Genomic DNA, 27,517 nt, shown 5'->3' with positions numbered 1-27,517 from the left:
GGTCATATCAAATGATGTATGGACCAATTTTTTTGTGCATAACTGCATAGCGGGCGAAAGATATATATGAAAGGAAGTCGATTGGACTAAAGCTGGCACCTAGACTTTAATCACAAAAATGTGTTAACAGACAGACTGATATGGCTAGATCGACTCAGGGGCCAAGCCTGAGCATTACCCCATATACAAGACCCGTATATTTTTAACAGCAGACAGGCAAATAAATTAAAAACAAATATAAACCTTATGATGGACGGTACATACTCTTATGTACCGTCCATCATAGGTAGCGTTCGAAGTTCTACCAAAGAATTTCATTCTTGTGTTTGACACGAGTCCTCATCGAATAATGTCTCGAATTCGCCTATCCTCTACGTTCTTTGTCTTCCACATCAGAATCATCACATCATAATCACCATTTGTGAAACGCACGAACTTACAAGTTGAAATCGAAGGAGCGAATTTCAGATATATTTTGGAGAGTAATCTATGCGATTCAGCTGTAGTTTTCTCTAAATTATAGAAGTAATGCTGTTTTGACAGATTGAGACTGCCAAAAGCCTCTGACTCAAATTCTTTGAATCAGTCTGGCCGAGCTTAAATTCATCATATTTTTCAATTCAGAAATTATTTGTTTTCCGTATTTCTAATATTTCCGTATTCCTAAATATTCAATTATGACCTCTTGTTCATTCTTCAGTTTAGTAAGACCAAAAGAACACAGAAAAACTTTTTATTTTCTATTCAATTACAGAGTTTTTACCTCAGTTTAAGGAAATAAACTCATCATCATTCTCCATGAACTTTGCATATTTCATTTTATGTGAACGTGTCTTCAACATATCAATCAACGATGGCAACGTTATCCGAACTTTCCGTTTTCAAGACTATCAGCTTTGCAATGAGCTATTCATGCAGGATATAAAAATAAAGCTCAATTTTGAATTTGCCAATACACATACTCAACCAAAGGAAGAGAAATATACCAAAAAACAATTTTCTTCCATCTACAAGAGATTGTACAAAGATGAAAGAGATCCCTATCAAGCCAAATGAAGAAAGAACTAAATGTAAGAAGAAAAAAAAAAACAAGCTGAAAACAAGAAAAGGAAAAAGGCAAGTAGATTCATAAACCAAAAGTTTGATAAACAATTTTACTCTTCAAAAAACAATCACTGAAGTGTGAAATGTTTCTTAACTTACTGAAGAGTTTCTTGGAACCTCCTTATGCACAGTGGGGATACTGACACTCATTATTAAAGACAAGGATTTTTTCATTATGTTTTTGCAGTCTGCAAAATCTTACAAAGACTAGGTTCAGGAAAAAGCAAAAGGTTGTTATATGACTCGCGTAGAATAGGTAAATGATGGGTATACATCATCTTGTAACCCGAAGAAAAAGAAGCGTTGGAAACTAACAATTGGGAGTAGGAAGCCAGATAGGAGAGCTATGAGAATCATGACCGGGTCCTTAAAGTTAAAAACGAATCTACCTAAAATTGGGTTTGGGGAAGTTGTCAAGACATCGAATACTGTAGACAGAAGATCTCATTGAGGGAACTGTAGATCCAAGATCTTAGTATGAGAATTTTACACCTGAATATTTCAGGGGATGTACTGCAGCAACGCAAGTGTCAGTTTGGGAAACTGTAGGCCCGACGGTAGGTTCAAAGGTATCAGGGAGAACAGTAGGCCCGAATACTACGGGAATGTTAGGTTCGAAGTTTTCAGTGAGAATGTTGCACACAGAAGATCTCAGTGATGGAACTGTGAATGCAAAATCTCAGTATGGAAATTTAAGACTTCTCAGTGAGAGAACCCCACACGTGATGATCTCAGTGAGAGTTCCTTGACCAAAAGATATAAGTGACTGAACCGTGGAGACAAGATTTCCATAAGGGACTCGAAGATCTCAGTATGGGAAACTGCAAACCTAAAGATTTAAATGAAGGAATAGTAGGCCCGAACGTTTCAGTATGATGGCTGTCTCAGTGGGAACTCCAGACTCTAAAATCTCAGTGAGAGCATTGTACACCTATTGATCCCAGTGAAGGAACTGTAGGTATAGACTCAAGATTTTCGTAATGGATTTGTAGGCTCGAAGATCTTAACGGGGAAACCGTAGACCTGAACACTTAAATGAGGAACCGAAGCGATAGACCCGAAGCCCTCAGTGAGAGAACTGTTGGCGCTAAGTTTTCAGTTTGGCAGCCGTAGGCTCAAAGGTCTTAATGGGAACTGTATGTCCGAATACTGTGGGAATTTTAGGCACAACGATCTCAGTGAGCATACTGTAGAGTGAAGATTTCAATGAGATCTGTAGATCGAAAATCTTACTATAGGAAAACTATAGGTTTACAGGTCTCAGTGAGGAAACTTAAGACCCGAGGGTCTCATTGAAAGAACTGTTGGCTTGCGGATCTTAGTGATGGGTCTCCAGACCCGAAGTAGGCGCCAAGGGTTCAATTTGGAAACTGTTGGCTCAAAAGTCTCAGTGGGAACTGCAGGCCAGTCTCAGTTGGAACTTGTAGGCTCGAAAATCTTAACGTGGAAATCGTAGACCTGAAGGCTTAAATGAGGAAATAGTAGGCCCGAAGTCCTCAGTGAGAGAACTGTAGGCGCTAAGTTTTCAGTTTGGAAGTCGTAAGCTCAAAGGTCTTAATGGGAACTATATTCCCGAATACTGTGGGAATTTTAGGCACAATGATCTCAGTGAGCATACTGTAGAGTGAAGATCTCAATCAATTTTCGATCAAATATTAGTCTAAGAAAACAATAGGTTTGAAAGTCTCATTGAGGAAACTTAAGGCCCGAAGGTCTCAGTGAGGGAACTGTTGGCTTGCAGATCTTAGTGAGAGTAATGTAGGTAGAGGATCTATCATTTCAAAACTATTAATTTTAATGGGGAAACCGTATACCTGAAGTCTTCAGTGAGGAAATAGTAGGCCCGATGGCTTCAGTGGGAGAACTGTAGGCTCCAAGTTTTCAGTTTGGAAGCTGTTGGATCAAAGATCTCAATGAGAGAACTGTAGATAAAAGATCTCAGTATTGGAACTGTAGACCCTGCAGACTTCTGTGAGGGAACTGTACGCTTGCAGATCTCAATGGGGGAAGCTTTAGCCCGAAGGTTTCAGTGAGGGAACTATAGACTTGCAGATATTAGTGAGTAACTCCAGACCCACAGATATCAGTGAGAGTACTGGTGGTCCCAAAGATATCAGTGACTGAAATGCAGACTCAAGATTTTCTTGATGAATCTTAATGGCGAAATCGTAGACCTGAAGGCTGCATTGAAAAATTAATAGGCCCTAAAGCCTCAGAGGTAGAACAGTAGGTCCCAAGGCTCAGAGGTATCATTGGAACCGAAGATCTCATTGAGAGAACTGTAGATAAAAGATCTCAGTATTGGAACTGTAGGCTTGCAGATCTCAATGGGGAAGCTTTAGCCCGAAGGTTTCAGTGAGGGAACTATAGACTTGCAGATATTAGTGAGTAACTCCAGACCCACAGATATCAGTGAGAGTACTGGTGGTCTCCAAAGATATCAGTGACTGAAATGCAGACTCAAGATTTTCTTGATGAATCTTAATGACGAAATCGTAGACCTGAAGGCTGCAGTGAAAAATTAATAGGCTTTAAAGCCTCAGAGGTAGAACAGTAGGTCCCAAGGCTGAGAGGTATCATTGGGACCGAAGATCTCATTGAGAGAACTGTAGATAAAAGATCTCAGTATTGGAACTGTAGGCTTGCAGATCTCAATGGGGAAGATTTAGACCGAAGGTTTAAGTGAGGGAACTATAGACTTGCAGATATTAGTAAGGAACTCCAGACACGCAGATCTCAGTGAGAGTACTGGAGGTCTCAAAAGATCTCAGTGACTGAAAAGCAGACTCATGATTTTCGTAATGGATCTTAATGGACCTGAAGTCTGCAGTGAAGGAATAATAGGCCTAAGGCCTCAGAGGGTGAACTGTAAGTCAGAAGGTTCAGAGGTATAATTGCGAACTGTATGCTCATAGGGATTTGCAGACTCGAAGATCTTAGCTAGGATACCGGAGATCTGAAGATATATAGAGATTTGAGTGAAGTAACTGTAGGCTTGTAGGTCTCAGTAGGGCAAATGTAGGCCAGAAGTTCGCAGTGACGGGCTTCAGACCTGAAGATATTAGCGGAAGTGCCTTGAGCCAAAGTATCTCAATGAAGGTTATAATAGGTCAGGTATAGTGGCAGTCCGTTATTTCAAACACATATAGACTGGGCATTCCATTGTGATACCATAGAAGTGAACTTCTCTATTATCCTCCCGTGACCTCCTTTTAAACCTGTGTGTTCAATTTACGGTGAAACCACTTTGAAACATTCAGAAGTGTCACCAATATTACTGAGAGGCGAGAAAACAAACCTTTTTGGTGTCCGGTCAAAACTGAGATTCAACCCAGGATTATTTGTATACCAGATGGACATGCTAAGCCCTTGCACCACGGTAGTTTCCAAGATATCAGTGAAAGAACTGTTGGTTCAACATTTTCGCAAAGGATTTATAGATTCAAAACTCTCAGTGGGGATAGCGTATTAGACCTATTTTACTCTGCAATGAAATTTATGTTAATCTGTGTAAGCTGATTTTGGTATGTACACTAGCGTAACCCGGCCCGCTTCGCTGCGCCCCCGAAGCATATTTTCGTTAACTTTCATTAACCATATCCTTCGATCTAAAAACAAATTCGAAAAAGATTTGAACTCTTTTTAAAGAAAACGGTCAGGGGAAGTCTGGCACAAAAACTGAAGTACTGATTAATCACTCCATGGTTTCCACACAGGTGTCCCGTATATTTCACAAAAATCGGACTACTTGTTTTTTTCGTTTATATACAGAAATAGGGCGATTATGCAGATGTAAAACGGACCGTCTTAACAAACGTCGGGTAGGGGGTGTTCCCTTTCAACCAATTTTTTATACCCTCCATCATAGGATGGGGGTATATTAACTTTGTCATTCCGTTTGTAACACATCGAAATATTGCTCTAAGACCCCATAAGCATGTCCGTCCGTCCGTCCGTCTGTTGAAATCACGCTAACTTCCGAACGAAACAAGCTATCGACTTGAAACTTGGCACAAGTAGTTGTTATTGATGTAGGTCGGATGGTATTGCAAATGGGCCATATCGGTCCACTTTTACGTATAGCCTCCATATAAAGGGACCCTCAGATTTGGCTTGTGGAGCCTCTAATAGAAGCATATTTCATCCGATCAGGCTGAAATTTGGTATATGGTGTTGGTATATGGTCTCTAACAACCATGCAAAAATTGGTCCACATCGGTCCATAATTATATATAGCCCCCATATAAACCGATCCCCAGATTTGGCTTGCGGAGCCTAAAAGAGAAGCAAATTTCATCCGATCCGGCTGAAATTTGGTACATGGTGTTGGTATATGGTCTCTAACAACCATGCAAAAATTGGTTCCCATCGGTCAATAATTATATATAGCCCCCATATAAACCGATCCCCAGATTTGGCTTGCGGAGCCTCAAAGAGAAGAAAATTTCATCCGATCCGTCTGAAATTTGGACATGATGTTGGTATATGGTCTCTAACAACCATACAAAAATTGGTCCATATCGGTCCTTAATTATATATAGCCCCCATATAAACCGATCCCCAGATTTGGCTAGTGGAGCCTCTAAGAGAAGCATATTTCATCCGATCCGGCTGACATTTGGTACATGGTGTTGGTATATGGTCTCTAACAACCATGCAAAAATTGGTTCCCACCGGTCAATAATTATATATAGCCCCCATATAAACCGATCCCCAGATTTTGGCTTGCGGAGCCTCAAAGAGAAGCAAATTTCATCCAATCCGGCTGAAATTTGGTACATGATGTTGGTATATGGTCTCTAACAACCATGCAAAAATTGGACCACATCGGTCCATAATTATATATAGACCCCATATAAACCGATCTCCAGATTTGGCTTGCGAAGCCTCAAAGAGAAGCAAATTTCATCCAATCCGGCTGAAATTTGGTACATGATGTTGGTATATGGTCTCTAACAACCATGCAAAAATTGGTCCACATCGGTCCATAATTATATATAGACCCCATATAAACCGATCTCCAGATTTGGCTTGCGAAGCCTCAAAGAGAAGCAAATTGCATCCGATCCGGCTGAAATTTGGTACATGGTATTGGTATATGGTCTCTAACAACCGTGCAAAAATTGGTCCACATCGGTCCATAATTATATATAGCGCCCATATAAACCGATCCCCAGATTTGGGTTGCGGAGCCTCAAAGAGAAGTAAGTTTTATCCGATCCGCCTGAAATTTGGTACGTGATATTGGTATATGGTCTCTAACAACCGTGCAAAAATTGGTCCATATCGGTTCATAATTATATATAGCCCCCATATAAACCGATCCCCAGATTTGGCTTGCGAAGTCTCCAAGAGAAGCGAATTTCATCCAATCCGGTTGTAATTTGGAACATGGTCCATGTCGGCCCATAATTATATATAGCCCCCATATAAAACGTTCTCCAGATTTGACCTCCGGAGCCTCTTGGAGGAGTAAAATTCATCCGATCCGGTTCAAAGTAGGAACGTGGTGTTAGTATATGGTCGCTAACAACCATATCAAAATTGGTCCAATCCATATCGGTTCATAATCATGATTGCCACTAGAGCCAAAAATAATCTATCAAAATTTTATTTCTATAGAAAATGTTGTCAAAATTTTATTTCTAGAGAAAATTTAGTTAAAATTTTTTTCGGTTCATAATAAAATTTTCATCATTGTCAAAATTTTATTTCTATAGAAAATTTTGTCAAAATTTTATTTCTATAGAAAATTTTGTTCAAATTTTATACGGTTCATAATCATAGTTGCCACTCGAGCCAAAATTAATCGACCAAGATTTTATTTCTATAGAAAATTTTGTCAAAAGTTTTATTCTATAGAAAATTTTGTTAAAATCTTATTTCTTTGTCAAAATTTTCTTTCTATAGAAAATTTTGTCAAAATTTTTATTTCTATAGAAAATTTTGTGAAAATTTTATTCCCATAGAAAATTTTTTAATATTTTCTTTCTGTAGAAAATTGTGTCAAAATTTTATGTCTACTTTGTCAAACTGAATTATATACGTATTGGATCGATCTTTTTTGATTTAATATATACCACGTATGGACATACAATTTAGAAGATGGTGTTACGAGGTTTTATGGTACCTTGCCATCAGCAAGCGTTACCGCAACTTAAGTAATTCGATTGTGGATGTCAGTGTTTAGAAGAAGTTTCTACGCAATCCATGATGGAGGGTACATAAGCTTCGGCCTGGCCGAACTTACGGCCGTATATACTTGTTGTTTTTTAATTGTTCTGTATTCAAATCGTTAGACAATCTTCTACATTTCCTCTGAATTTCAAGCGTGATTTGTCGAGGGAAGGTATACTTCTCCTCAACATACCGTCCAATAAATCGGAAAAAGTAAAAGTACTTAAAAATTGATCATATTAACATTTGTTAAAGTATTGGACACGGAGAACATGCTTTTCCCAAACATATACCGAAAAATGTCAACGTTGCCTGTCAACTTCATGTAAATTTAAGTTTTCTACTTAAATAGTCTGTTAGAAGCCTGTGGAAAAATCATAAAATTATGTACTCTACTTTCTATTTTCAAAACATCGGTCAAAAGGGAACCCCCCTCCTTCGCTCCTTCCCGACCAAATATCGTATATTCACGTACCCTATATTCATTTCACAAACTACCCAACTTCAGAATTACCCTTTCCCAACCAGATATCGAAAAATCATGTACCCTGTATAAATTTTCTCCCAATTTCAAGTAAATCCGACAAGGTTAGATTTTGCTCTATTTTTTGTAAAGGGACGTCACTTTCTCTGCAAATTCCAAGAAAATCTGTAAACTTACCTTCAATTTTCGTAGTGTGCGGCAAGGAGAAGGTTCCCGTCCAAATACTCAATAATCAAGTACACCATATTGATTTCATAACCTTCCCCTACGGCCTTTGTAAATTTCAAGTAAACTTGAGAATTCTAGTTATACCCTCCACCATAGGATGGGGGGTATATTAACTTTGTCATTCCGTTTGTAACACATCGAAATATTGCTCTAAGACCCCATAAAGTATATATATTCTGGGTCGTGGTGAAATTCTGAGTCGATCTGAGCATGTCCGTCCGTCTATTGAAATTACGCTAACTTCCGAACGAAACAAGCTATCGACTTGAAACTTAGCACAAGTAGTTGTTATTGATGCAGGGCGGATGGTATTGCAAATGGGCCATATCGGTTCACTTTTACGTATAGCCCCATATAAACGGACCACCAAATTTGGCTTGCGATTGCTCTAAGAGAAGCAAATTTCTTCCGATCCGGCTGAAATTTGGTACATGGTGTTAGTATATGGTCTCTAACAAACATGCAAAAATTGGTTCACATCGGTCCATAATTATATATAGCCCCCATATAAACCGATCCCCCTATTTGGCTTGCGGAGCCTCTAAGAGAACGAAATTTCACCCGATCCGGCTGAAATTTGGTACATGGTGTTAGTATATGGTCTCTTACAACCATGCAAAAATTGGTCCACATCGGTCCATAATTATATATTGCCCCCATATAAACCGATCCCCCGATTTGGCTTGCGGAGCCTCTAAGAGAAGCAAATTTCATCCGATCCAGCTGAAATTTGGTACATGGTGTTGGTATATGTTCTCTAATGACTATGCAAAAATTGGTCCACATCGTCCCATAAGAATATATGTAGCCCCCATATAAGCCGATCCCCAGATTTTACCTCCGGAGCCTCTTAGAGGAGCAAAATTCATTCGATCCGGTTTAAATTTGGTACGTGATGTTAGTATATGGTATCCAACAACCATGCAGGAATTGGTTCATATCAGTCCATAATTATATATAGCTCCCATATAAACCGATCCCCAGATTTGACCTCCGGTGCCATTTGGAGAAGCAAAATTCATCCGATCTGGTTGAAACTTGGTACATGGTGGAAGTATATGATATTTAACAACCATGCCAAACTTGGTCCATATCTGTCCAAATTCATATATAGCCCCCATATAAACTGATCCCGAGATTTGGTTTTGGAGCCTCTTGGATGAGCAAATTTCATCCGAGTCAGTTGAAATTTGGTACATTGTGCTAGTATATGGCCGTTAACAACCATGCCTAACTAGATCCATATAGGTCTATAGTTACATATAGCCCACAGATAAATCGATCCCCAATCACACAAAAATTGGTCCATATCAAGTTTATAATTGTATATAGCCCCCATTTAAGCGACCCCCATATTTCACTTCTGGCTCTCTACGTATCGTGCAAAAAGTCCATATCGAGTCGTAACTATTTGTAGACTTACCTATACATAACTTTTTTATCTGATATATACCACGTATGGACTAACTCACAATTTAGAAAACGACGTTAAGAAGTTAAAAGATACCACAACCCAAGTAATGCGACTGTGGATGACAGTCTTTCGTAGAATTTTCTACGTAATCCATACATAGGATTTGGGCTGGCCGAACTTACGGCCGTATATACTTGTTTTTTTTTTTTCAGTTTTAGAGGAGTTCTCCCTCCCCGTCCCAATATCGAAAAATGATATAGCGTATATTGTGAAGATGTCCATGGAAAATTCCAAGCAAATTTTAAGCCCAATTTTTAAACAGCAGGGATAATTTTGTTCCAATTTTCAAAAATTCAGACAAGGCGGAGGTCCCCCTTCCCGTCCAAATATTAAACAATCAGGTACTCCATAATAAATTCATAACTTCACGGCGTATTCTCTGTATGTTAAATCTCAAGTAAATCAGAGAAATTTTGTTTTTTTTAACTGCACTTTAAAACAAGTGAGTAAAGTAGAAAGTCGGGCGGGGCCGACTATATTATACCCTAAACCAACCCTACTGAATTAGTAAACATAAGCATTTGTGGGGTATAATTGGTATAGGTTTTGGTGAACATAAAGGGGGGTACATGTTTATGGGTGTCTTGTCACAATCTGAGCAGAAATGTCTAATATTAGGAGCTAAAGTTTATTTTGCACCAAAAGAGTTAGTATGGCACTAATATTGAGTTCATTATTAAAAAAGAGAAAATCGTTAAATTAGTGTGGGTAATAAATACAAATTTGTCAAAATCGAGCAATATTCTTATGTAAGAGCTACAAGTACGTATAAGTACGATCGGCTAGTACATCAAAATCTGAAATTTGAGTAACATTGGTTAATAAATAGGAGTACTATGGCCAAATTTGGGAAAATCGAGTGATGCATATATATGGAAGCTATATCTAAATCTGAACCAATTTGCATAATATTTTGCGGGTTTGATTAATACCACAAAAAGTTACCTTGTGTAAGATTTGAGTAAGATCAGTTAGAAATAAGGTTATTAGGGGCGAATTTTTCAAAATCGGGTGATACATATATGGGAGCTATATCTACATCTGAACCGATTTCGATGAAATTGTGCACATATAGTTAGTACTATAGAGGACTAGATCTAGCCAACTTTTAGTAAGATCGGTTAATAAATAAGGGTTCTATGGCCAAATTTGGGATAATCGGGCTATACATATATATGGGAGCTATATCTAAATCTGAACCGATTTCGATGATTTTTTGCACATATAGTTAGTGCTATAGAAGACTACATTTAGCCAAATTTGGGTAAGATCGGTTGATAAATAAGGGTTTTATGGCCAAATTTAGAAAAATCGGGCGGTACATACATATGGGAGCTATAGCTAAATCTGAACCGATTTCGATGATTTTTTCCACATATAGTTAGTGCTATAGAAGATTACATTTAGCCAACTTTGAGTAAGATCGGTTGATAAATAAAGGTTTTGTGGCCAAATTTGGGGAAATCGGGCGATACATATATATGAGAGCTATATCTAAATCTGAACCGATTTGGATGAAATTTTGCAGACTTGAAGGGCGATGTAAAAGATTACCTTTTGCTAAATTTGGTGACGATCCGTTTGAAAAAACGCGCAACGTGACCCCATTTGTCGAAATCGGGCGATACATATATATGGGAGCTATATCTAAATGTGATCCGATTTCTTCCAAATTCAATAGCGTTCGTCCTTGTGTCCAAAAAACTCCCTGTACCAAATTTCATCAAAATCGGTTAATAATTGCGACCGGAATCCTGTGAACAACAAATACATGGACAGACGGACGGACCAACGGACACCAAGCGCTAGATCGACTCAGGAGGTGATTCTGAGTCGATCGGTATATATTTTATGGGGTCTAAAATCAATATTTCTGGTAGGCACATTTTTTGGCCGATCAAACTTATTATACCCTGACCACTATGTGGTTTAGGGTATAAAAATCGTATAAAGGGGTGGTCCACCTCCGCGACCAAATATCGAAAAATTAAGTAGCGGGTATTTGTCTAGATATCACCCCTAACCTTCCATGGAAATTTCACCCAAATCGGAGAACTTTGGCCCATATTTGAAAAAGTCGGACAAAGGGGATGTCCCCCTCTCCCACCACATATCAAAAAATGAGGTACCCTATTTTCACCACATGATTATGGTAATCACGTTCTCTGAACATTTTTCATCTGAAAAAATAAAATTTTTTTTATAACATAAGCAACTGCAATGGATTCAAATTATAAATTTTTCTAATACGATAATAAGATTTTCACGCTTTTCCGTTGAAACTTTTCTTGAATTTTCTCTATTATAAGCCTTGCGGAGCCCGAGACCTATCCAAGGAATGCAAAACCGTGGAAATCAGTTCATGCGTTCTGGAGTTAAAGCGTTAGGAAGGAAAACTCGACTTATTTTTATATCTTAGATAAGAGTTCATAACTTGGAAAGAAATTTTATTTATTTGATAGGAATCAATGTAAAATTTAGATAAAATCATTAATGATAACCTCATAGTGCCACATATTCCCTCATTTAGTTTTATTTGATAAAGTCTTTATTTTTCGGAAATTAATTAATTTATGAAGATAACATTTTGCTCATCCCATTGTGCCTTCGGTTGTGGTTACTAAGACGCCTGGCGGGCTATGCGACTGACTGGTTTTCTACCAGAACTTGTACTTGTTTGCTTAGCACGTTCCTGGTTTAAAAATTCAAACAGGAAACAGAATAAGATTTGCAATATTTGCTGCAACATAGCCCACCCACCTACTCGATGTGCGGTGGGGGGGGTAAAGAAGGATGAATATACATTTACACCCCAAAAATGGTTGTATGTCGCACCCATGAATTCATTCGTTTGTCTCATTCTACATATGAACGGATAATCCATTGAGAATTCCAAGAAATCATCATACAGGCGAAAGGACAAATTTTTCAGAGCCACAGTAAGTCAGACACACCAAAGTAACTTTCGAGAGAGACTAACCATTTTGGATTTTTTAAATGTCTGAATTCATGTCTGTTTGGAGGATATGTGCTTGCATGTTATGCGTGTAGGTGTTGATAAAATAATATCTTCTTTTTAGAGGGCGAGAATCCATTCCTTACGGCTGATAATGTTTGGAGCCATGTAGACTGCTGAAGATAAGCACTAAAATTGAGACAGTTGCACAATATAGAAGTTAAAAAAAGAAAAAAAAACGTTGTACAAAATAAGATATAATTTAATCACGAATTATGAAAATACTGTTAACAACGAGTTAAGAAAAGTCATTAAAAGTCTTGTTTTGGTTTCTTTTGAGTTGCATGTCTTTACGTTGAAAAACGAAATAAAAAGCGAACACATCCCTACTACACGTAAATGAAATTAAATATATGCTAATGTGAGTGTGTCCAATCAAAGCGGAACAAAATTAATTATGCTATAGATTAATGGGAGCTTAACGGCTATTTCTTGTAAAGATAAAAATCCTTTTATCCATAATAAGGTAAGGGTAAGGTATGGAACTCATAAATGTAGGCTATATAAGATCCTGAATCTATTCGTACCATCTGTATTTGGGTTCTAGAGGCAATTTTACATTTCTCTTCAAAAGCATAAAGAAAATCGAAAGAAATTTTCTCAATTGTAGAACCATCGTGCAACACGTTAAAGTCATTCAAGCTTATTATGACAACGAGTTTAACTCGAAATGTACACAGGGCACGAATTAAAGCCTTCAAATGGCACACAAAGCCATCACAGACTGTAGGTTAGGTTAGTTGGCAACCCGAAGTATCAGGCTCACTTAGATTATTCAGTTCATTGTGATACCACAGTGGTGAACTTCTCTCTTATCACTGATTCCACGTTAAGCTCAATGACAAGGGACCTCTTTTTTTATAGCCGAGTTCGAACGGCGTTCAACATTGCAGTGAAACCACTTAGAGAAGCTTTGAAACCCTCAGAAATGTCACCAGCATTACTGAGATGGGATAATCCACCGCTGAAGCAGGAATCGAACCCACGACCTTGTGTATGCAAGGCGGACATGCTAACCATTGCACCACGGTGGCTCCCATAACAGACTATACAAAAGTTGCTCTGCAGTATTTTGGCCCATTTCCATCTTAACAGACGCGTGCTAAGACCATGGACATTCCAACAGGACTGGATGTCAATGATCTTCGAACGAAAATTTTACTTATCTGCCCATTGCTTCAATGCTATCTTTAGAAAATTTTCCTGATAATAATCGGCGTTTATTTTTATACCATGGTCGATGAATATGAGCGGGGATAGACTATCGACTGTTAAGGCGGCCTACACCAAAACAACGGCGCACAGTAGTTGCAAATCGCTTTTGAACGGCTAACGATATTATTGTGTGAAAACTGAGGTGTTTTTCTCTCCTCAAGTTTGTAGGTCCGAGATTGATCACATCGAGGTTATGAAATTTTTTTAGCTGTCAAATCAATTATGAACCTCAATAATGAATTAGTTTCGATAATTTTTGGATTGGACAGAACTTGTAAATACCTTCAATATGGGGCCTGCAATTTATTTTTTGCAAACTTTTAACAATGTGGGGTCAGTATTTTGAACTTACAAGGGCGGATCTTTTAGGGCAAATTCTTGTTTTCTTTTCATCACTGCACTTTCTACAAAATTCGACGCATTCTAGAAGAAACAAGTAAGGTTAGGTTAGGTTAGGTGGCAGCCCGATGTATCAGGCTCACTTAGACCAATCAGTCCATTGTGATACCACATTGGTGAACTTCTCTCTTATCACTGAGTGCTGCTCGATTCCATGTTAAGCTCAATGACAAGGGACCTCCTTTTTATAGCCGAGTCCGAACGGCGTTCCACATTGCAGTGAAACCACTTAGAGAAGTTTTGAAACCCTCAGAATTAATTATTAAATCGGCCAACGACCCGGGATAAACACAATGTTAGTAAAAAATATGAGAAATATAAAGCTAGGGCAATTTTAATACAATTGTACAAACGAGCATTTGTGATTTCTCGGGCGATACATACGTATTCGAGATAAAGGACAATCTGAGTAATTTTTACAATTTTGCTACTTAGCTGTGGCAATTTTACAAGGATATTGGTTAGATCTCGCCAAGATATGTGGCCAATTGTGGGTTGTGGTATATTATTTGGCCAATTCGATATTTCCACAAAGCTTTATTTAAAACTCGGCCGTTCTGTGGAAATTCTGGCATTATAGTGTGTGTGTGTGATATGACTAGGATATGGGAAATCATATTTGTTAATCCGGAAGAACCGGAAAAATATATGGTGGCTTTATCTAAATCTGAACCAATTAAATCGAGATGACACACTTTAATAGTATAGTAAATATATTCTCTCTGGAAACTATCGAGTCAATTGGAAGAAACTTCCATTAAAAAAGGGTCTAAAAAGCTCAAAATCAATAGCGATTGTCTTTGAGCAAAAGTGAGACTCTGTGCCAAATTTGAGGACGATCGAACTTAAACTGCTAGCTGTACTATGCACACAAAATTACATATACAGACAGATGGAAGGACATCCAGACAGATAGACATCGCTCAATCGACTAAGAATTTAATTCTAAGGCGATCGGTATACTAAACGATAGGTCTCAGACTTCTTGGCGTTATCTACACTGAAAAAATTATTGTCGTGAGGTCAAAGATTTCATGTCTTAAAAATACGAATGCAAATTTTGCTGAGCATAGAAGACGCTATTTTATACCCACCACCATAGAATGGTGACAGGGGTATAATAAGTTTGTCATTCCGTGTGTAACATATAGAAATATCGATTTCCGACTATATAAAGTATATATATTCTTGAATTCAGGGAGAAATTCTAAGACGATATAAGCATGTCCGTCTGTCTGTCTGTTGTAATCACGCTACAGCCTTCAATAATGGAACTATCGTCTTGAAATTTGGCACAGATACGTTTTTTGTTTGCAGGCAGGTCAAGTTCGAAGATGGGCTATATGGGTCCAAGTTTTGATATAGTCCCCCATAAAAGCCGACCACCGATTTGGGGTCTTGGGCTTATAAAAACTGTAGTTTTTATCCAATTTGCCAGAAAATTGGAAATCTAGAGGTATTCTAGGACCATAAAGACGTGTGCCGAATATATTGAGTATCGGTACAGTTTTTGATATAGCCCCCTTATAAACCGACTTCCCAATTTGGGGTGTTGGGCTTATAAACACCGTAGTTTTTATCCAATTTGCCTGAAATTGGAAATCTAGAGGTACTTGAGAACCATAAAAGGTGTGCCGAAAATGGTGCCCATCGGTCCATGTTGTGGTATAGCCCTCATATAGACCGATCTCCCGAGTTTGCTTCTTGGGCTTCTAGCAACTGTATTTACTGTATTCGATTTGCCTGAAATTGGATATCTGGATGTATTTTGGGACCATAAAGAGGTGTGTCGAAAATGGGCCGTATCGGTCCATGTTTTGGTATAGCCGCCATATTGGAAATCTATACGTGAAACTGGAAATCTATAGGTATTTTAGGACCATAAAGAGGTGTGCTAAAATTGAGGTGTATCGGTTCATTTTTTGGTATAACCCTCATATAGACCGATCTCCCGATTTTATTTCTTGGGCTTCTAGGGACTATATTTTCCAGCCGATTTGCTTGAATTTGAAAATCTAGAGGTATTTGAAGATCGCAAATAGGTGTGTCACAAATGGTGCCTATCGGTCCATGTTTTGGTATAGCCCCCATATAGACCTATCTCCCGACTTTATTTCTGGGGCTTCTAGAATCCGTAGTTTTTATCAAATTTGCAGGAAATTAAAAATCTAGAGGTATTTTAGGACCATAAAGAGAAGTGTCGAAAATGGTCCGTATCGGTCCATGTTTTGAGATATCCCCTATATAGACTGATCTCCCGATTTTACTTCTTGGGCTTATAGAAACCGTAGTTTTTATCCAATGTGCATGACATTTGAAGTCTAAAGGTATTTGAGGGCCATTAAGAGGTGTGCCAAATGGTGAGTATCGGTCCATGTTTTAGTATAGCCTTCACATAGACCGATCTCCAGATTTAATTCCTTGGGCTTCTAGAAACCGTAGTTTTTATCCGATTTGCACAAAAATGTAAATATACTGGAATTTTAGACCCTCAAAAATCTGTATCGCATTTATTTTTACCAGTCCGTTTGGTAAGGCATCGATATAGACCGATTTAACTTCTTAAGTATATCGACAAAGTTTATTTCAATTTTCCCCTTCCCAAACCATATATCGAAAAATCATATACTACTTTAAAAATCATGTATAAATTTAATCATCTCCTCCCACGTTCCCTGTAAATTTCAAGTAGATCGGAGATGTTTAAATTTTGCTCTATTGTTTTAAAGGGACGTCACTTTCCCCGATACAATATTGACAAACACCGTAGTGAATAGCACCCCTAACCTTCCCTGAAAATTCTTGAAACTTTTCTTCAAGTGTGGTGCAAGGAAGGTTGCCTCTTCGTTCATAACCTTCCTCCACTGCCTTTGTAAATTTCAAGAAAACTTAAGAATTTTTTTTTGCAGTTTTAGAGGAGGACCTCCTCCCCGACCAAATATCGAAAAGTGATGAAGCGTATCTTTTGTAAACGTCCCAGAAAATTTCAAGCAAATTATAAGCCTAAAGGAGCGGCGTCTCCTCCGTCCAAATATCACAAAATCAGCTATCAACTATTAATGTCGTAACCTCTCCCAAGTCCTCTGTAAATTTCAAGTAACTCGGTAAAGTTTAATTGTTTCTCTGTATGTATTTAAGAGAAGCGGATATCTCCCTATGCCCTTTTATTTTTATTAAAAAATCAGGAACCTCATATAAATTTCATAACCTCACTCATTTTTTCCGTAAAATTTCAGTCGGGGGAGTTTAGTTTTGTTTTCACTGTACTTTAAAAAAAAGTCGGGCAAAGGGGTGGTACCCCTCCCCGACCAAATATCGAAAAATAATGTAGCGGATTTTTGTCTAGATGCAAACCCCAACATTCAATGAAAATTTCAAGCAAATCGCATAATTGTGTTCCAAGTTTCAAAAAGTAGGGCAAGGGGGAGGTCCCCCTCCCCGTCCACATATGAAATCATCAGGTACCCCATATTAATTCCATAACCTCACCGCATGTTCTCTGTAAGTCTCAGATAATTTAGAGAATTTTAGTTTTTTCACTGTACTTTAAAAAAAAGTCGAACAAAGGGACGGTCCCCCTCCGCCACCAAATATCGAAATATAAAGTAGCGGATCTTTGTCCAGATGCCAATCCCAACCTTCAATGAAAATTTCAAGCAAAAAGTCCGACAAAGGGGAGCTCCCCCTCCGCGACCAGGTGTCAAAAAATGAGGTACCCTATTTTCACCACATGAACACCCCCTACAATCTCTGAAAGTTTGAAGTAAATCTGTTCAGCCGTTTTGCAGCCAACTCGGAACATACAAGCAAACAAACATTGAATTTTATATATATAACATAGATATTCGCACACGCATGCGACCTTTTTCGAAGAGGTTTTCAAGTTAAATCCAGCATAGAAAAACTCATCGCAATCGGTTCATAATTGCTAAAATTAGGTCAGGAAAAGGAAAACACCTCCCCAAATACACAAAGATTTAAAGAAATTATGTTGATACCTTTATCCGTTCAAAAGTTGCGGAATTATTCCAACGATTTGGAACCGCTGTGCGATATAAAGAAACTTTATTTGACAAAAACGTACATTTAGTTGCCAACATTTTTCTTTGCGTGTATATAACCCGATCTCCTGATTTGTTTTCGTGGACTTCTGGACAACGCAATTTTTATCCGTTTTTAAATTGGAAATCTAGAGGTATTTTAGGTCCACACATAAGTGTGCCGAAGATGGTGTGTATCGGTCCATGTTTTGGTATTTTCCCCCTAAAGATCGATTTCCCCATTTTAAACCTTGAGTATTTTGATTCCATCGGTCCATGTTTTGGTATAGCCCCTATATAGATCAATCTCCCTATTTCCTATGTCCATGTTTTGGTTTATATGTTTGTTTGTCAGAGTATCTGTCATTAAATCCACACGGAATTCAATATATTTTCAAATATAATTGTTCCAAAGTAAGATTTGGCCCTGTCTGAATTTAAGTCCGTATATACTTGTTTATTGTTAGCTTCGAGAATTTAGATTTCTTACACTCTAAAATGTTTATATGTCCCTAATGCTTTAATTTTGTTGAAATAAATTTTTGGTTAATTGTTGCAAGATTTCCATTACAGATACTCTTTTATTATCAACTCCCCTAAAATTTGCTTTGACAATTATAAAATACTTGGGTAGTGAAATTTCACAGAGATTTATTGCCTTGTTATTAAATTTGGATTTTAAGCCATAATATGTTATCATTTGTCGGGATAATATTTTTCATTCCAGGATTTTTATGGCCCATTAAAATCAACACCAAATATATTTTTCAACATCAACTCAGTTCTCTCTCCCAAATATACCCAGAAACATTGCCGTTCTCCTAACAAACAACAATGAAACACATTTTGCAATTAAAATTGGAATGAAAAAAAAAAAATATTATAACTCAAGAGTTGAGAATCCTTACATTCGAATGGATAGACAAACAGACAGATAGACGGACAGACACATAAAGTGTCATCAGACATGGACCACATGTAACCATAAACTATCATCTATGACCCCCAGAGAGTCCATTCAAATAAATGAAGCACTTTACATGCAAAATCTACAAAAAAAAAAAAATGTTGAGCAATTCTCATCGCAGCCTTATGCCCAAAAGTTGCATGGAGGGAAGGAAATACCCAAATTTTGTGAAGTCAGTAAAAACTGTAATTTTTGTAATTAAGTGGTTGAAATTTAACCCTGTGATGGTTGTTAAATGTAAATGTATACCCTACTCAATGAAATGTGGTAAAAAAATCAAATCAAATAAAATAACAAAAAATAAATACTTTTAATTTCTTAAATTAATTAATAGATATTTTCATATGTGTAAATTAGGAATATCGGTTAATATAAGGTCGAATATACATCAAAGTCAGGCTAAAACTCGACACATCTGATTTTTGACTTTTTAAAAATTTTGAAAAGTCAAAGTCATGCTAAAACTCGACTTTCTAGTTTAAGATAAATTTACATCAAAAAAAGTCGATTTTTAAAAATCTCAAAGATCGATTAGTTGATTTTGAAAATTACAAATAGTTGACTTCGAATTTTAGATTTTTTAGACAAAAAGTTTCGGTTTTCGACTTTTATTTTAGGACATCAAAAGTCGACTTTTATACTTTAAACCAGACAGTGGTCAGAGTATAATAACTTTGATCTGCCACAAAAATGAGCCTGCCAGCAATTTCATTTTTAGACCTCATAAAATATATACCGATGGACTCAGAAACACCTACTGAGTCGATCTATCCCTTGGTGTCCGTCCGTCTGTCCATGTATATATTGCAGAGATGGTCTGCATTAGGGATCTATAAATCGAGAATCGATTTATCGATTATTCGAATTTTGGCATGAAAATCTAAAAAAGTCGAAATCGATTATTATCGCAAAGTCGATTTTAAATTTTCAACTAATTTTTAATTTTGACTATTCGATTTTAAATTTTGAACTATTTTTTAATTTTGACTATCAAAAATCGATTTAAATGTTTTATTCATTGGTTTCAATTAAATTGAAATGTACCCAGTTGTAAGGAAACGAGCACACATTTCTTAATTTTTATTTATAGAATTCTATTACCACTAAGAACAAATTGATTAAATAAAATATCAAATTGGTGAAAATGAATATTTTGTGTTTTCAATTTCCTTGAACATTTTAAAAATATATTAAACAAATTAATAACAAACAAGTTTGACTGGAACACTAATTTTTGGCATTTCTTACCAACTATTGTTGATAACACTCACAAAAAGACAGATGGATTTCATAAAATCGAATATTTTGTAGAATCATTATTTCTATGAAATTCGATTATGAAAAATCGAATATTCGAATTTTGATTGGTAAAAATAATCGAAAATCGATTTTTGATTAAAAGTTAATAATCGAAAAGTCGAAAAATCGAATATTGGTTTGTACTATAGATCCCTAGTCTGTATCAAACTTTTTTAGGTTTGCGACTTTCGCAAAGTTGTAAACGTCGTAAACGTCACATACCCATCGTAAATGTAGAAAAAGTAACAAAAGTCGCAAACTCAAAATACTTTAGTCGCGCCAGCTAGGCAGCGAATTCGATGATATCCAAGACGATGGTATGTGCGAAGAAGTTTCAATTCTTAGGAATGTTAAAAATTTACGGTTTTGGTCCCCACATTTTCCCTATTGCCTTTTGTACGAGTACAGGGTAACCGTGACTTTTCTCGTCCTTTATTAGCTTTAAATTCAGTCTCCTGTCCAATATAACTCCAAGGTATTTTGCACACTCACCAATGATAATTTCGATACCACCTAAGAAAATAGGCTTGACCGTGGGAAAACTTTTACAAATTTCTGCAGAAAATCACAGCGAATGCTGTCAAACTAAATTAAACAAGTATATACGGCCGCAAGTTCGGCCAGGTCGAAGCTTATGAACCCTCCACTATGGATTGCGTAGAAACTTCTTCTAAACACTGCCATCCACAATCGGATTAATTGGGTTGCGGTAACGCTTGCCGATGGCAACGTATCTTAAAACTTCCTAACACCGCCTTCTAAATTGTAAGTAAGTCCATACGTAGTATATATTAAATTAACAAAATTTTCTATAGAAATAAAATTCAAACAAAATTTTCCATAGAAATAAAATTTTGACAAAATTTTCTATAGAAATCAAATTTTAACAAAATTTTCCATAGAAATACAAGTTTAACAAATTTTTCTATAGAAATAAAATTTTGGTATATTATTTTTGGCTCGAGTGGCAACCATGATTATGAACCGATATGGACCAATTTGTGTGTGATTGGGGATTGGCTATATATAACTATAGACCCATATGGACCAATTTTGGTATGTTGCTTCTCTAAGAGGCTCCGGAGGTCAAATCTGGAGAAGGTTTATATGGGGGCTATATATAATTATGGACCAACAGTGACCAATTCTGGCACGGTTGTTAGAGACCATATACTAACACTATGTTCCAAATTTCAACCGGATCGGATGAAATTTGCTTCTCTTAGTGGCTCCGCAAGCCAAATCTGGGGATCGGTTTATATGGGGGCTATATATAATTATGAACCGATGTGGACCAATTTTTGCATGGATGTTAGAGACCATATACCAACATCATGTACCAAATTTCAGCCGGATCGGATGAAATTTTTTTCTCCTTGAACCTCCGCAAGCCAAATCTGGGGATCGGTTTATATGGGGGCTGTATATAATTATGGACCGATGTGGACCAATTTTAGCATAGTTGTTAGAGACTATATATCAACACCATGTACCACATTTCATCGGGATCGGATGAAATTTGCTTCTCTTTGAGGCTAAGCAAGCCAAATCTGGGGATCGGTTTATACGGGGGCTATATATAATTATGGACCGATGTGGACCAATTTCTGAATGGTTGTTCGAGACCGTGTACCAAATTTCAGCCGGATCGGATGAAATTTGCTTCTCTTTGTGGCTCCACAAGCCACAACTTAGGGTCCGTTTATATGGGGGCTATACGTAAAAGTGGACCGATATGACCCATTTGCAATACCATCTGACCTACATCAATAACAACAACTTGTGCCAAGTTTCAAGTCGATAGCTTGTTTCGTTCGGAAGTTAGCGTGATTTCAACAGACGGACGGACGGACATGCTCAGATCGACTCTGAATTTCACCACGACCCCAGAATATATATACTTTATGGGGTCTTAGAGCAATATTTCGATGTGTTACAAACGAAATGACAAAGTTAATATACCCCCATCCTATGCTGGGGGGTATAAAAATGTTCAGAATTTCTTCTATTCCAAATTAGGGTTTCTAAAGTAGGTTTACGTATTTTGGGACATACGTATTATACCCTCGCAAATGTATGTCGCAAAAGTCACAGTTTATGACAGGTGAACCCTGATCTATTGTTCGCAGGATTGCGGTTGCAATTATTAAGCGATTTTGATGAAATTTCGTATATAGCATTTGTTTGGCACGAACCCTATTGAATTTGGAAAAAATCGGATCAAATTTAGATATAGCTCCCATATATATGTATCGCCCGATTTCGATAAATAGGGTCAGGTTGTGCTCATTTACTAACCGATCAGCGTCAAATTTGCCACAAAGTAATTTAATTTATCATCCTTTAAATGTGCAAAATTTAATCGAAATCGGTTCAGATTTAGATATAGCTCCCATATATATGTATTGCCGGATTTTCTCAAATTTGGCCACAAATCCCTTATTTATCAATCGATTTTACTAAAAGTTGGCGTACTCTAATATTCGATAGTGCTAACTATATGTGCAAAAAATCATGGAAATCGGTTCAGATTTAAATATAGCTCCCATATATAATATATCGTTTGATTTTTGAAAATTTGGTCATACTAGCCTTATTTATTAACCGATCATACTCAAATTTAGCACACAGTAACCTTCTGTGGTATTTACCAAACCTGCAAAATATCATCTAAATCGGTTCAGATTTAGATATAGCTCCCATATATATATGCAGCGCCCTATTTTCAAAAACTTGTCCCTAATAACCTTATTTTTGACAATAGTAGCCTCATTTATTAACCGATCTTACTCAAATTCAGCACACAGTAAGCTCCTGTAATATCACCCAAACCTACAAAATACCATCCAAATCGGTTCAGATTTAGATATAGCTCCTATATCTATTAACCAATCGTAATCAAATTTAGCACAAGGTAACCTTCTGTGGTTTCAACCAAACCTAGAAAATATCAGCATAACCGGTTCAGATTTAGATATAGCTCCCATATATATATACATCGCTCGATTTTGCCAAATATTTCGATTTTGGTCATAATACTCTTATTTATTAACCAATGCTACTCAAGATTCAAATTTGTATTATACGATCGTATTTAGACTTACATGTAACTCTTACATAATACTATTGCCCAATTTTTAAGAATTTGGATTTATTATTCACATTAATTGAGCGATTTCCTCTTTTTTAATAATGGACTCAATACACGCAGAGAAGGAATATGATCACCTCAAACATGTTTCAAGGGCAAAATGTTATTTTTGTATGGTGACCATGTTTGTCACTAAAATTTTATTTTCTGGTCAAATATAACCTGCTTGCCGAAATAAGATACATGATTTCCGAGAAAATAACATGGTTGCGAAAACCATGTTACATGGTCACCACCCAAAAATAACATTTTGCCCTTCAAACATGTTTGAGGTGATCATATTCCTTCTCTGGGTGGGGTCCATCATTTGTCCATCATTTTCGAATTTTGAAAAAATCGAAGAGTCGACATTTTGATTCTCATTACGATTCCTAGTCCCGATTTCAGGGAAATCCGCTGTGGCTTAATATACACCAACTTTAATACAACGTTTTGGAACCATAGCAACAATGGATTTTGAACTTAAACTAAATGGGGTTAGGTATACGAGCTTAAGTATACCAAGAACAACAATTAAACATTTTTCCAGATCCTAGACTTTAGACCAGGGCTGTGGAACCGGAGTCGGAGTCTTGGAGCCGGAGACTGAAGAATTTGCTGGAGTCGGAGTCGTAAAAATTTTGTTCGACTCCGACTCCGGCTAAACCAAATTTTTCACTTCACATTTTTTGTAACTAAGCAAGTTTTTACGCAAATTAGTTTCCGTTGTGTTATTCATTCGATCAATGTCCAGCATGATTGTAAATGAAAATCAACTTCCAATTACGGTTATCTTTTTATGTTTCCTAGAATGTTAGACTAGCAGATGGGCTGGATCGATCCATTTTAATGCCAATATCAATTTATTTGAAATATTTCGAAAAATCGAAATTATTTTTTTAATTTTATTTTAAGGCCATATACATATGTGGAATATTGACAGAAAATTTTTTCAAAGTTGTTTTTTTATAGAAAATTTTGTCAAAATGTTATTTCTATAAAAAGTTATTTCATATAAAAATTTCATATAAAAAAACAAAGTTATTTCTATAAAAATTTTATTTCTATAGCAAATTTTGTCAACATTTTATTTCTATAAAAAATTTATTCAAAATTTTATTACTATAGAAATATTTTTTTCTATAGAAAATTTTGTCAAAATTTTATATCTATAGAAAATTTTGCCAAAATTTTATAGTAATAGATTTTTTTATTAGAAAATTTGGTCAAAATTTTATTTCTATAGAAAATTTATTCAAAATTTTGTTTCTGTAGAATATTTTGCAGAATTTTATTTACTACACAAAAATTTTTCTAAAATTGTATATTTATTGATAATTTTTTCAAAATTTTATTTCTATAGAAATAAAATTTTGCCAAAATTTTATAGTAATAGATTTTTTTATTAGAAAATTTGGTCAAAATTTTATTTCTATAGAAAATTTATTCAAAATTTTGTTTCTGTAGAATATTTTGCAGAATTTTATTTACTACACAAAAATTTTTCTAAAATTGTATATTTATTGATAATTTTTTCAAAATTTTATTTCTATAAGAAAAAATTGTCAAATTTTATTTTTATAGCAAATTTTCTCAAATTTTTTTTCTTACTGATGCTCACTGATACTCACTGTTACAAAAATGTATTCAAAATTTTATTACTATAGAAATATTTTTTTCTATATAAAATTTAGCCAAAATTTTATTTCTATAGAAAATTTAGTCAAAATTTTGTTTATGTAGAATATTTTGCAAAATTTTATTTCTATAGAAAATTTTGCAAAAATTGTTTGCTACACAATTTTTTTTTTAAATTGTATTTCTATTGATAATTTTGTCAAACTTTTATTTCTATAAAAATTTAGCCAAATTTTATTTCTAAAAAATTTTTTTTTCAAAATTTTATTTCTATATATTTGGTCAAAATTTGATTTCTATTGAAAATTTTGCCTCAATTTTATTTCTATAGAAAATTTAGTCAACATTTTGTTTCTGTAGAAAATATTGCAAAATTTTATTTCTATATAAAATTTTGCAAAAATTTATTTACTAGACAAACATTTTTTCCAAAATTGTATGCATACTCACTGTATTGTATGATACTCACTGCTAAGTCGAAAACTTATAGAAATGACTCAAATTTTCAAATTTTTCAATGAATGAATCATAAATGCATTTTTGCGAAATTGTCTAAACAATTATAAATATTTCCCAAATATTGCCCGAGATTTTGTAGAAGTTTGATTTGAGATTTTATCAAAATGTATATCTAAATACAAAGTTGTGCAGAGTATATTATAATCGGCCCGCCCGACTTTAGACTTTCCTTGCATTTTTATTTTTTGTTAAAATTGTGTTACGTCCCATAACGTTAGTTTTAAATTTTAAGTACATAGATTTTGTAGAAGTATATAAAATTTTGCCTAAATCGATTCAGATTCTAATTCATGCATATGGGAATATAAACCTTTATATAGCTCGTAACAAATTTAAAGGATTTGAGATAGTATCAATAATTTTGGTCCACAAATACATAACATATACTGTTGGTATCTTTTCATATTATGATGGGTATTTTATATCATTATTTTATATATTAAACATTGCCCTAAATTTGAAATATAGAGTTCAATTGGCATTTAATGTGAAATGAAGACCTTTTTTGCACACATAAATAAATATGATACTTTATATCGATCCACTTACGGTAACCCCACAATAGAACTACAAATTAATGGTATTAAAATGAGATTTAGTTATATTACCCGGAGTCGACTCCGGAGTCGGAGTCGAGCTGATGAAAAATGCTGGAGTCGGAGTCGAGCAAAATTGGCTCGACTCCACAGCCCTACTTTAGACTGATTTGTTGTAACATTTTCTTTTCTGCAATGTCCTTTAGGGAAACTACAGTCGTTGTCCACGTATGTTAACTATAATTTGTGCGATTATTTCATTTGATGATGGTACATCCGCAGCGGATAGATAACTAAGTGGTTGGTGGTTATGACTGTGGCCTTGGTGCAAAATTTTTAAATAATGATTTTAATAACGATAATAATGATGGTGATTATGCTGGAAATGGCTGAGGTGACGACGACAACGACAACGGCTATGATGATGATTATGGTTGGTCGGATATTTGGTTTGAGGTTTTGATGATGAGGTCATTTGTTTGTTGGCTATGTGATGATTGCGATTCCTTCCATTCCGATAAAATGTGACACACGAACCGATTAAGCAAAAATTGCCTTCCCAACTGATAATCATGACCACATACTGGAAATGAGACAAAAAAAATCGTATTCTACTTGGAGATTTAATGCCAGAAATGAATGAGCTGACGTTACTCAGGTTGGTTAACATAGAGCCATTTAAAATGTGGTAACATAGCACCATGTTAGTTTTATGAGAAATTGGCCTATGGGATGGATGTGATAAGGTTGGAAGAGCAAAAAATATAAAAAAACTATAGCCAGATCTCTGACGGCTAAGGGACTAACTAAAGCCAAGTGGGGAAAGAAATATAAAAAAAAACTATGCCCAGATCCCTGACGGTTAGGGACTAACTGAAGCCAAGTGGGAAAAACTTTTTTTAATGACGCATATTTAAAAAAAAAACCTTCGTCTGGCAACAAGTAGTTGAAAACAGACTAACTAATTCCCAGAATTAACATATTAAAATAATGATAAATCAAAGTGGAACTGTGTACAGATAGATTGAGTGGACCTTCCGGTAATATCCGGTAATATTCGATATATTCACTGAAATAGGCTTACCCGGTTCCAAAGATTTTCCCATTTCACTACCCAGCAAAAAAAAAATTGGCAGTTGTTCCACAAACATTTCTTTTAAAGCCCATCCCAGAATCCCCCATCGAGTTTCTTCAACTTCCGATGCAGTCCTTTTGGACAAGTGCACAAACATTTCTTCTAAAGCGCATCTTGGGATTCCCCAATGATTTGTTTCTACTTCCGATGCAGTCC

The 27,517-nt window shown here is 35.9% G+C and overlaps 1 protein-coding gene across 1 annotated transcript in view; it reads right to left on the bottom strand.

Annotated features, from left to right (window-relative positions):
* Window positions 1-3,485: 3,485 nt before the first annotated feature.
* Window positions 3,486-27,517, bottom strand: part of LOC142225174 (uncharacterized) — a 91,783-nt gene continuing 67,751 nt past the window's right edge. The window contains exon 5 of the mRNA XM_075294953.1: window positions 3,486-3,612. Coding sequence (XP_075151068.1) covers window positions 3,486-3,612 — 127 coding nt within the window. The remainder of the gene's footprint in view (window positions 3,613-27,517) is intronic.

The sequence above is a fragment of the Haematobia irritans genome, chromosome 2, assembly GCF_050003625.1.
Source record: "Haematobia irritans isolate KBUSLIRL chromosome 2, ASM5000362v1, whole genome shotgun sequence".
Taxonomy (NCBI): Eukaryota; Metazoa; Arthropoda; class Insecta; order Diptera; family Muscidae; genus Haematobia; species Haematobia irritans.
This window is presented reverse-complemented; position numbering and strand designations above follow the sequence as displayed.